The following is a 12,282-nucleotide window of genomic DNA, read 5'->3' on the forward strand; positions in this document are numbered from 1 at the left end:
TCGGGTCAAGTTATCTACCAGATCGATCATGCATTAAAATTGGTGCAACCCGGTATGACCTAGTCGGGTTTGCAGTTAAACTGATGACCCACTAACCCTGACCTGGGTCATGCCTGAGAGAGAAAACACACTAGGTCATACATATTAAGGTTCAGTATAAAGTTTTACTTTTTTTTAATAAAGATTGAGTTATGCTGGTCAATTAGTGACTCGCTAGTTCAACCATTGACCCAGTGCTTTGACTGAGTCAATCATCAATTTTATTTTTAAAATTATGGGTGACAGTGGGGTGAAATAGTGATAATAACGACGACAATGATAATAGAGACAACATAATGGTGGTGATAGCGACGACAACAGTGGTGGTATAAAATAGTGGTAGCAATATTGACTATGATGATGAAGATGACAAAATAATGATAGCAACAGTGATGGTGATAGAGGTGACAAAGGTGAGGTTGAGTGGCAGTGATGATGGTGGTGAAATGGTAGAGGTGATAGTGATGTGATAGAGACGATGACAACGAGTGTGGTGGTGGTGGTGATAACAGTAACAACGACGATGATTGTGGTGGAATGATAGCAATGAAGGTAACAACGATAGTGTGATGGCAATGACAAGACAATGATAGTGGTGAAGATGGTTAGAATGTTTTTTAAAATTAAAAACCAAATTTACAATTTTTTTTTACTTTGATTATGAATGTAAGACTATTTTAAAATTGAATTAAAAATCAATTCAACTTCATTGTTATCAAACATGTTTTATTTTAAAAAATCAAAAACTTATAATCACCCCGAGGAGGAGATAAGGAAGGAAAGAAAAGGTATTTTAAATACTGTGGGAAATGTTACACCCCATCTTCTCCGAATATGGTATATAGACCATATATTGTAAGAGAAAATAAAATTTTAAATGAAAAAAATTATACACAGCATACGGATTTTTTGTTTTGTGGGTCTTTACTGCGGAATGTGGATGACTTGAGAAGATTTAATTATATGGGCAATAGCATTCAGCAATTGCTGGTAGACCCAAAACATAGGTATTAAATGAGCGGAGCCACAATGTTATTGGCGCTGTTATTGTAATTGGCTTTTGATCCATAACACTGACTTATCTCATCTCATTCACATGCAATTCAGGAGCCACCCATACTCCACAGTTTGGGGTTGGCAACTTCTTCAGATATTACTGGTAATGTCATTTGATTTTGCTGCTTTCTTTTCAATTTTATTAAAAACTTTAATTGATCGATGGTGGAATTTTTTGTTTAAAATAGTTAATATATATATTATTTAGTATGATAAACGTAAATTCAAAATTCAATTTTATGGTCTCAAATATTTTATATAGAGAAAAAGAGAGAATATGACTCTCATGAGAACACTTTTTATATGATTTATAATTAAAAAGTGTTAAAATTACTTTTTAGATTTATTTTCCAAAATAATATATCTAATCATGTTAAAATATTTTAAATTCATTTATCTAATAATTAAAAAGCTAATTTTCTTTTTAAAAAAAAGCACAAAATGGCGTCAAATGTGTTTTCATGTGATGTTTTTTTTGAATGAGTTGTTAATCTGACTAAATAATAGTATAGTAATAGTAATAATATAACTAAAACTACAATCCCTTTATGCTTTCCTCCCATAAATTTTCGAACAAATCAGTAGTTAAAAATCGAACAATTTAATTGAGTTATCGGTTGATGACAAAGGCATTTATTGTCCGTCTAATCTCAAGTACTGCTGTGTATACGTGCCCACAATAAATAACTGCAAATTCCATTTTCTATCCAACCTTGTGGTCTCATAGATCGATCATAAACCCATAATATCTCCCATCCTGTTTACGACGACACACTTGTAGGCTCTATGGTTTCTTAAATCTTAATTTCAAAGTTTCAAATTATTGTTTCAATACAAGTTTATTATCTCTTGAAAACTATGCTTAAACTAAACAAGAAATCAAATCTGCTGTTATTTTGGGGAAAATCCCTTTTGATATCTTTGTCTTTTGCTTTTTTGGTGAATATATGTCATTTGGTGCTTATGCCCGGTGCTTTTGACAATTATTGTACATATCACATTTTAGTCAATTTACACTCATATTTACATTTTATACATTCTGTTAATCGACACATAATTCATTACATCTTATTATAAGTTCTTAACAATTTAAAATTTCTATCTTCTCTCAAACACATGTATAATCATTGTTTTCCTATAACAAAAGGTAAAAAAAAAACTATGTTATTGTCACATAAGTTCTGCACATGCAATTTGACATATGAAACGATATGCATCAATGATAATGAAAGAATATACATAATGTATTTTTACATCAATGATCCTTGTTTCATGGGTACGTTTGTATTTGTACTTAGCTAATCCTCTGTCTAAAGCAATGATGCAGTTTGGGTCATCAAGTAGTGTCCTTAACCCCTGAGTCGGTGACTTATCTCAAGGGTTATTATTGGCCTTAACAAAATTATTTTTGGTTCCTACGAATTAAAAACAGTTATCAAATTATACTTCCCCCTCCCACCTCACCCTGCACTCACGTTGTCAGATTATTTTTTTTCATTTTCATGATCAAATGGATTCCATTGCGAAATAACAAAATCATAATTTTTTTATTTTTAATGTTGTTGATGCACAATAAAATCATAATTCTATTGAGCAACAAAACTCATTGCATGAAATTGTGATTCGTTGTACATTAACAACATAAAAAATAACCAAATCGTAATTTTGCTTTACAAAATTTCACACTTTTGTTGTAAATTTTTTTCTCCACAAAATACTAAATAAAGATGTGATTCTGTTGTACATCTTTCTTACGAACAAAATTTAAAAGGAATTGTAATTCTGTTGTAAACGTTATACAACAGAATCACACTCCCATAATGCTGTCATGTTTTAACCTCTCTTACAATGATTCTATTGTATGTTTTTTCATCCCTAAAAAATATTACGATATCGTATTTCCGCTTCACAAAAGGGACTGAGAATTTGTGAAAAAATTTGCACCCCTTTTGTGCAGCAAAAACACAATGCTGGAATACTTTTTGCGGAAAAATAATCTTAAAATTTTGAAGAATGGTAGAGACCAATAACAAAAGCTACTGGGACTAATTGCAACCCCCATTACCTCATGTATTTCGTTTCAAATTGGACTTTTTTTGTTTTTGCTACCAACCAAATATCATTGGTCCAATCCACTAATGCCTCTGCAGAAGCCTTGTACGATGCCACCAACACAGTACCTTTGCATTAAATATTACTTGTTTCATTAAAATCACGTGTATTATATAAGTATTTTTATTGATAATAAAAAAATGAATAAGATATACATTTAAAAAAATATTTTAAAAATTTAATATTAATTAATAAAAGATTGTTTTAATCATAATTTATAAATATTATATTATAAAGCCTGATAAAGAAACACATTTATAACAAGCAATATAAACAAAGCACTGACAATATAGCAATGTATCACTTGCTGTAAGAGTGCATCACAGAGAAAGGTAATCATAAAATGAAGTAGAAATTGAATAATATGTATAAAAAATCACCTAAAGAGTTTAAGCACAGATTTTAGTAACCAGGCCCAAAGAATAAAAATTGTATGTTTCAGATGTATTCCCACAGTGATGGTTTCTTAAAGTTTTTCATCTATCAAAGCCAAATTGAAGAAAAAAAAACGCCTATAATAAACCATATAAACAAGACAATCACAATATAACACCCTACAATTTGTTGTAAGGAGAGAGCATCAGGGAGAAGCGGAAACATAAAAGGAAGTAAAAACTGAATCATTTGTAAAATAATTACCTAAATAGAGAAGCATGAAATAGGGATATAACTTTCAGCAATTCATGACACAAACTCTAGTTAGTGGAGAGTTCTGAAGTAAGTACTCCACTATCCTGGTTACTTTTGATCGGATATTGTTATGTATGGACTCGTTTTTATTTTCAATAACTCCAATCTAACAAAGCATGGAGGTTGAATTTCCATTGTAGCATGATTTGATAGAACCTACACAATTTAGAGTGAATTGTAAAACAATATTTAATGGATATTGTGCAACGCAAGATTGTGTATTGGCAAAATCATGCATACATCTTATTAGTTTTATTAAAGTAACTTACCATTAGTAGTATATTAAGGGTATAAGAAGAAAGTGTCAATGTCTTTACATTAGAGAGCACTTGCAGCCATCTTACGATGACTGAATGATCCAAAGGCAAAAATGTGTCAATACTTACTACATCAATAAATGAAAGATTACATGTTGTGGAGAGTTGGTGATGGCAGAAAATGATATCATCCATGATTGTGAGCGAAATAAGATTTGGAGCAGAAAGCAGAGTTTTGTTTCCAAAGGTGACCCGGTTTACAAAGGAATTATCCAGCCTCAAAGTGGAAAGGTTAGAATTATTTATGAAGAGGACTCTTGCATCACTGTGAAAAGGACTCAGCTCAGTCATGGTAGCTTGCAGTAAAACTGACGTTACAGAGGCGCAAGCTTTTTAAGGTTGGTAACAGCAGAGATGTTGGAAGTTTCAAAGGAGGGTCACGAGAATAAATGTAAGGAGTAAGAGATGCCAGAGACTGGCCGGAAAAAAATACAATTGGATGTGTTTCTGAGATCGAAATTTATAAAGATTGTCAATTGCGGGACATTGTGCAAAACAGCGCCTTGCTGAGGAGTTTGGTGCAGTCGCACTGAAGGTTTCCAAAGGAACGGAACCATCTCGACTAGACAGAACCCGAGACACAAATTTGTTATAATCGACCAAGCACCATTAATGAGACGTTTCCAAAGATCCTTCCATCGTTTAGGCAAGGCACAAGTTTGGACAGCATATTTTGTGTCCATAAAATTCATTATATGGAGCAGAACACAGTCAGACAAGCCACTCAGTCTGTCCCTCCTCGACAACTTCCTATTGGCATTACGGTTGCTGTTGGTTAAGTAAGGTATAGCATACTATCCTTACTATGCATGTTGGTTAAGTAAGCTACTTTAATTTTTATTTTAACAAGAGTAAGTTTCTTTAATTAATCTGCAATAAAGTGGTAACAATAAAAACTAACAAAAATGAACAAACTAATAGCTAACATTTATCCATAAAAAAAATAAAGTGGTAATAATGGTGATAAGATGCACATATTAGTAATGGTTTTTATTCTAATTTTTTAAAATTTGGTGATTTCTCTCCTTGTAGGTAAAGTTGGAAACTTACGGGGAAATAATCTTTTTACAATTATTTCTTTTCAAATTAGACCATTCTACACATGCACTACAGTTCAAGTTCCAAACATGTTTTAGGCTATGGGAGCAAAATGGAAGAATAAGACCATCAGTGATATTACAGATTTTCCACCTAGAAATCAATTCTCAAACTCAAGGCTACGAATGCATCTGAATCAGAAAGCAGGAAGGAATTTTCTATTAATTTTTTTTCTTTTGGCAATTACATCAAAGGGAAAAATACAAAACTAAAGGAGCAAGATAAAGGTGTCTACTGGATACAACTCCTTAGCCCTTGCTCTGCTAGCATATTGGTATTATTGAGATCTAAGGCAACTTTAGGCTACAAGACTGGTATTTACAACCGCAACCTGACAACCAGTATGTGTACAATAGAAAATTTTAAACTTTCAACATACGGCCAATAACAAAATATAACAATTCCAACTTTTTTTGGGAAGGGGGAGAGGGTCTTATTGGTTAATTATGATTTCTTTTTTATGCATTCAAATGATACAGCTTTTATACATACAGAACAATCTAAAACTCTGAATACAAATTCCAAGTTCCTATTATATTCTTTCACGAGTTCTCATACTCAGAAATTCCCCCTTCTTTTTCATAAGCTCTTTTGTCATGTTTGCTTCTGCTTTCTAGTTCAGAGGGCTCATATGCATCATCATCTCACCTTTATTTGAAACACTCTATTATACCAAATTGAATGAAGGGTCATGTGGAAGAGGTCATACTTCAAGGGTTTTACATGCCAAAAAAAATGTTTCTGAGCCTTTCTAACCCCAAGTTGCAACTTGAGATACTTCTCTTGTGACACCGAAAGAAGTATCTGTTTCAAGTTGGGAATATCTTTCTCTGCCAGGATTATTGAGAATGCATCCCAATTTAAAACCTCAAAAAAAGGTGGCACAAAATTGTCAGATATAATCACAGGTACACACTCATAAAATATGGCTTCAACCACCCGTGGGCTGTTGACCTCATACCCTTTAGGGCATATGCAGTATTTGCTGTTCTTCATGTGATTGATATAATTCATTTTGCTTGCAGCACCATGAGGCATTGGGCCATATATCTTCATATCAGGGTCTTTGTCCTTCCAGTGCTTTAGCAATATTGGACGCAAATAACCATGCATATTTCCAGCATAGAAAGCAAGAATGGGTCGTTGGTGAGGAGGCTTTCCTCCCAGATCTCTCTGAGGATCTCTAACTGACCGGACATAAGCTTCTGGAAGAGAAACATCCCTTCCTATTTTAAAGCCTTGAGTCACATCAGCATTGCAGAGGGCCTTTATGCAGTATTCCATATGGTGTCTTGTTTCATATGGAGCCTGCAATAATCCCGCCATAAATCTTATACCAATATGCACACAAAAGCATAATGTTATGCTACACACTCACAGGGGTGATTTATTTACTGATATGCAAACTGATGAAGATCACTAGAGATGATGTAACTTAGTAGAACACTTCATATAGGAGTGATCTGTTTTAGAACATGATAATTGATATCTATCAAAGGCTGCTATTTATACCCTTATATTCACAAAAATGGACATGATATAGCTAGACAAATTTGACATCATCAAAATGAATGTCATATCAAGACATTAAAGAGACATTCAATTCAACTATCATAAATAAATCATGTTGGAAGGTTGGAACAGTATATGGTTCATGTGCAAGTAGAATTAAGGGGAAAAAATAAATAACATACCCAATCATGGCAAGCAACAAGAAAATGGTCAGCACCACCAGTTCTGTTGAAGTAACGATATTTTGCAGAAATTTTGTCTGTATAGTCCTTTAAAAACTGACGGAGATTTGTTCGATTATGAGAGTTACGTACATAAAGGGCGTGCTCTAACATACGTGAACTGAATGGCATATAAAATAGATGGGCCTTTGCAGGATCCTTCAAAACAAAATGCTTATTTTCCTCCATTAATTTCATAAACCAACCCTCGGAGGCATACAGTCCCTTCATTATAGGTTGATGGAAGATGGGTTTATTTCCATCCTTGTATATATAAACCTTGAGTGTGCGTTCCATGAGTTCATAACTCCTGCAAATCCAACAAGAAAAAAGTCAAATGATCTTGAACTTTGCTCATAGTAGTACAGACCTAAGTCAGATACAAAAGGACAAAGAAAAGACATGTAAGAGCAAACAAGTGAAGCCCAATATCATATATCTAGAGAAAAAACTAAGATGACATTGTGATTAAGGTACATTCCAAAATTATCATACCCTTAAGGGGAGCAGCAAGAGTCAAACGTTTAAATGGTTAGTTAGAAGAATCAGGTGCATGAAAAACAAGCTTGAGTCAGGATACATGCATGTCAAGGAAGGACTTTATATTTCCTTCAACAACTCCTTCAAGCATACCTTTTGAACATGGAAAGATTGCGAAAGAGAGGAGCATAAAGTTCTTTGTCGTGTGTTACTGTAGGAGCATGCTCAATCTCTGACCTCGCAGCAAGAATTTCAAGGTCACGTTTGGATGACCACCTTGGTCTCTGCAACCAAAAATAGAACTCTAGATTGAAATAACCACAACAATAACTTGTCCAGGTAGCTAGCTCATAAATTGACAGAGATATTAAATATTAATACCATAGCACGAGCAGAAGCACGCTTGCGCACTAGAATACGGTTCATCTCCCCAATTAACGTTCTTGACTTAGGCGGCATCATACACCTCATCTTTCTCCTAGGAATACTCACTGCAGTACTGTTATCCGAGGCAGAAAAGACAATTTTCTGGGGAGAATTTTCAAGATTAGTAGAGAAAGTTGAACTGTCTGAGGTATGAACACCAACTCCATCATGTTCCCTTGAATCCATGTTATTATCTTTTACCAACCTAGAGGCACCCCTTTTTGTCTCCAAAAATTGCTTCACGGAAAAGTCAACCTTACTGCCCTTGGCCGAATCTGCTATGAAATTTTTGGAAACGACACTCTCCAACTCCAACCTGTCACCTTTTCCAACATCTTTCTTCTCAGACAAACTACGAACATCATTTCTATCTGCCCCATGTTCAAAAACATTATCATCAGAGCCGTTTCTTTCAGAGACCAAACCACCCTTTACATTATTGTGCATCCCCTTTTTCTTACCGTGCCCAACTTCATCAACAACAATAGGAATATGCACTTTTTGCACCGTAGCAATGAAAGCAGAGGAGTTAGAAAACCCTGAAACAGTACCTGTTGGTGGATTCCAAACAGTGAAGTACTTTGGTGTTGAATGTAATGAAAGTCTAACATTATCATACTTTTGGGGCACTGAAGACCATGGGGCATTTCCATTTCCATATGGAACCAATATTGACTGAAACAGTAAAAAGTTAACAGCAAGTACCCCCAACAGAAAAAGCAATCTCCGGTTCCCCATATGACAGATCTGAGACGACACCAAATCACTTCATTCTTCGAAAATTAGCTTCAATCTCCCCAACACTTAGCTGCATACATAAGTTCCCAAATCAATGAAGAAGCTTGAAAACAAATAAAACTCAAAGGATCCCATCCTATTAAGAAAAATGGAAAATTTGATAGTTAGAGAACTGCAGAAGGGCCAGAAAATTGTTGTGACCCAGATCAAGTAATAAACGACTCTCACTATTTCTTAACACGCATGGTACTTTAGGAGCATGAAGAAAGCAAAAGCAAAAAAGAGTTCAAAATTGACATTTGCTCCGGAACGAGACAACATGGGGAAGTACAGTACAAAGTACTAACCTCAGTACAGTGAAGACTGAAGAGTGAAGCGTCATACTTCAATTCAAGCTCTCTTTCTCTCTCCTTTCCTTTTTGCTATATAATATTTGACTCCCACGGAACCAAACAGAGAAGCACGCAGCTGTCTAGCAGAAGGATCTAAGTTATTTTCAATTTCAGGTATCTTAATAAATTGAATTCTTGTAACACCACTTTTTTTTTTTTTTTGCATGATCTTTAAAGATTAAAAAAATAAATTTAATTTTGAATTGAATTATTTGATATTTTTATATTTTTTTAAGTTTAAAATATGTTTTTAAATTAAAATTTTATGAATTGTATATTTTTGGATCATGAAATTTACAAAGAAAAAAAAGGTAAAAATAAGAAGCTCCAAAACTTTTAAAATTATAGTTTGTACATTTTATTTGTATGAAATTATTACTTTAAAATCTTTTTCTTAACTTTATTTGTCTCCACTTCATTTACTTTATTTTGTAAATTTTAATTATTAAAAATAAGCTTAAAAAATATTCAAAGGACTAAAATAAAAAAAATCCCTATTTTATAGTGACAAAAAAATTAATAATCATGCCTTAAAAAAAATGCATGATTACGTCGGCACGGTTCAGCCGTAGCACTAGCAGCTAGTTGCGCTGGAAGCACAGCAATTAATAGCTCTGAAGCTCCCACACACTTTCCCCATCTTCGCCCCTCCCCTCGGAGCTCCATCTCTCTCGCTGGAACAACCGCAATGTCCGCCGAACACACCGGCCCACCGGGCCTTCCTAAAGGTCGAAAAGCCCAGCAAGATCCAACGTCGACCGGCAGTCACACCCAGCGTTCAGGTTCTCCAACATCCTCAAATTGAAACCGCAACGGGTATCCGGCGCCCCCAAAAACGTGGAAATCAGCGACGACGGACTCTCCTATGTTATCGACGGTGCCCCGTTGTTCTAGTACTGTTACACGGAGACCCCCAAGGTAAAGCCAACTAAAATGCACGAAGCGCCGTTCGTGCTATTCGGACCGGACACGTTGCCCGAGAAAAGGCGCCAAAAACTTGTTAATGCACCAATTTGTCAAACAGTAAATTACTTACAAGTCCGAGTGTTGAATGGACTTAGTTTGTATTTAAATTAATGCAAACTTATAAGTAAGAGATAAAAAATTAATAAAGTAATCAAAGATTAGGAAGTAAGATAAAATTTTAAAAAAAAAACTCAAGTCTTGGGGTGATATAAGAATGAGTATTTCTATATATTCTTCTTTGTTTTTTATTCCTTTTACTGATCAGCAAACGAGGCCCCTTTCTTAAGGATGTTCATTACTGTTTAGCAATGAAGAAAAATTAATGCTCTTCTGGCAAACTGGCATCTAACTGTCTTTATCTGTCTTTTTGCGTATAAACTGTCAAGGACTAAATAAAAGGAACTATCGAAAGATTGGAGCAAAACTAAGGGTATAATCAATTTTGCATCCAATGTTGAAGATCATGTGGACTCAGATTTTTTTGTTTGTTTTCTATTCTTTTGGTTTTTTTTATGTTAATTAATGAAAATGCTATCTTAAAATCTTTCTTTCATATCTATTCTTTTGACCGTAGGATCTTGTTCCATGCACATTGATTTCGTTTGAATATGAGCACATACTTATGTGGAGAGGACCAAATTGGAAGTCATCTAGCCAGATCTAGGAGATGATCGCAAGGAATCCAATAAAAATTACGAACCACTGCCATCAGAGGCCCTAGAATTCTCAGCACTGGGCCTACAGATGAACCCAGTAGAGCATGAAAGCAATTTATTACATGACACTAGCATTTCCTCTATTTCAAGTGAAGGTTGAGGTGTCATATCCCAATGAAAATAGCCATCAATCTATGTATGGGGTTACTGAAGTTCCTTCACTTACAAAACTCTATGAAGTTGAAACCACAAACAATTCCACAAACTCCTATGCTGATCCAGAACCTCGCACAAGCCTCAGTCCAAGTATGACCATACCACACTATAATAGCCATGCTGAAAGCCCCTCGAAAGCTATGAGTGAAAGTCATGGAACTGAGCATATAATGGATAGCAGAAACTGCAGTGATGGTCTTTCTGCTTCAATTTCAGGATCTCATGCAACGCTAGATGGTAGTGACAATTCTACTGATGGCATGGTGGATTCTCATTCTGATAAGTTGCTAGATGCTTTAGGAGATGTCAGTCCGCCACCAAGGTCAGTTGCTCCCTCTATGAAAGCAATTTTGTTACTGTTGGAACAAGCTGTTGAGAAAGGCAGTGCACTTGTTTTAGATAAGGATTCTTTGGATGCAGACAATATTTATCAAAACACGGTTGCCTTTGCCAAATCAGCTTCATCCGGACCAGTTTTTAGGAAAAACAGAAAGGCTGAGGCTCAAAAGAGTCACAAGCAAGAAGGTTCAACTTTGGAGACTGAAGAAACTACCACTGTTCCCATGAAACGGAAAAAGGAGAACAGTACTAAAATTCCTAGACAAGCAAATTTTGATGACCAATTACTGAATGTTGTACCACAAGGAACATTAGGAGTTGATGAACTTGCTAAACTTTTAACATGATATTGGATGATTTTATCAGAAGTTCTAGTGTAATTTTACTTGGTGGTGAGGATCAACCAGCGACGTCCGAGTTGGGGAAGTGGAGGGCTTGGAGGAAGGCGCCAGACTGGCGGAGGGGGCTGTTATAGCGGAGGTCAACTTGGATCCGGGCAAAGAGGATGTCCATTATTTTTTATCCATTTTGTTTAAGTTTTTTCTGATTTATTGTTACTGCTAAAGTGGTAGATTCTGGTGTTTGTAAATTTTTTCTGATTTATTTTTTATGTAAATTACATTCTTTTGTTGTTTCCAGAACAATTTTCTTAATTTTTAAATGCTAAGACATCAAAAGTGGTATTTTCTTAATTCATGTTTGATCCAAATTGAACAAGTTTTTGCGTTCGTTTTGATCAATTTACATTCAATTGTTCATAGTTGGTAATTAGTTCATATAAAATTATGAATATTTCTTAGTTTAATCCAGGTGATCTTGTGTTAGTTTGTGCTTAGGAGTTTTATAATAGCTTTATTTAAAGATCTTGGGTAATTACTTGATTTAAAGTGAAAAAATTCTTATCGAAAGCAAAAGCATCAAGTATGGACATATTTACTTTTAAAAAGGCACGTAATGTTAGAAATACAGGGGAAACGAAAGCTGTGTTCTGTCTCTATTGGATCAAACATAGGGGAGTTCCTTC

The 12,282-nt window shown here is 34.8% G+C and overlaps 2 protein-coding genes across 3 annotated transcripts; one reads left to right on the forward strand and one right to left on the reverse strand.

Annotated features, from left to right (window-relative positions):
* Window positions 1-5,448: 5,448 nt before the first annotated feature.
* On the reverse strand, window positions 5,449-9,171 carry LOC114413559 (probable glycosyltransferase At5g03795). Of its 2 annotated transcripts, none has more exons than XM_028378021.1 (5): window positions 9,037-9,171; window positions 7,907-8,759; window positions 7,679-7,809; window positions 7,007-7,355; window positions 5,449-6,620 (listed from the first exon to the last, which is right to left on the reverse strand). In XM_028378021.1, exons 2-5 carry the CDS (start codon window positions 8,687-8,689, stop codon window positions 5,952-5,954), a joined length of 1,932 nt encoding a protein of 643 aa, XP_028233822.1. In that variant the 5' UTR covers window positions 8,690-8,759; window positions 9,037-9,171; the 3' UTR covers window positions 5,449-5,951. The 2 variants fall into 2 exon arrangements, with proteins under 2 accessions (XP_028233822.1, XP_028233824.1); XM_028378023.1 differs by having other exon boundaries at window positions 5,952-6,620; window positions 7,907-8,825; window positions 9,037-9,168.
* Window positions 9,172-9,631: 460 nt separating this feature from the next.
* Window positions 9,632-11,941, forward strand: LOC114413561 (CRS2-associated factor 1, chloroplastic-like). The gene is made up of 2 exons (XM_028378024.1): window positions 9,632-9,999; window positions 10,622-11,941. Exon 2 carries the CDS (start codon window positions 10,808-10,810, stop codon window positions 11,603-11,605), a length of 798 nt encoding a protein of 265 aa, XP_028233825.1. The 5' UTR covers window positions 9,632-9,999; window positions 10,622-10,807; the 3' UTR covers window positions 11,606-11,941.
* The last annotated feature ends 341 nt before the right edge of the window (window positions 11,942-12,282 follow it).

Source organism: Glycine soja, chromosome 5 (assembly GCF_004193775.1).
Source record: "Glycine soja cultivar W05 chromosome 5, ASM419377v2, whole genome shotgun sequence".
Taxonomy (NCBI): Eukaryota; Viridiplantae; Streptophyta; class Magnoliopsida; order Fabales; family Fabaceae; genus Glycine; species Glycine soja.

Coding starts and splice junctions, on each gene's coding strand:
- LOC114413561 (XM_028378024.1), top strand. CDS start 10,808: ATGAAAGCAATTTATTACATGACACTAGCATTTCCTCTATTTCAAGTG.
- LOC114413559 (XM_028378021.1), bottom strand. CDS start 8,689: ATGGGGAACCGGAGATTGCTTTTTCTGTTGGGGGTACTTGCTGTTAAC. Junction 7,810..7,906: donor GTGCTTCTGCTCGTGCTATG/GTATTAATATTT, acceptor TTTTGGTTGCAG/AGACCAAGGTGGTCATCCAA. Junction 7,356..7,678: donor AATCTTTCCATGTTCAAAAG/GTATGCTTGAAG, acceptor TTGGATTTGCAG/GAGTTATGAACTCATGGAAC.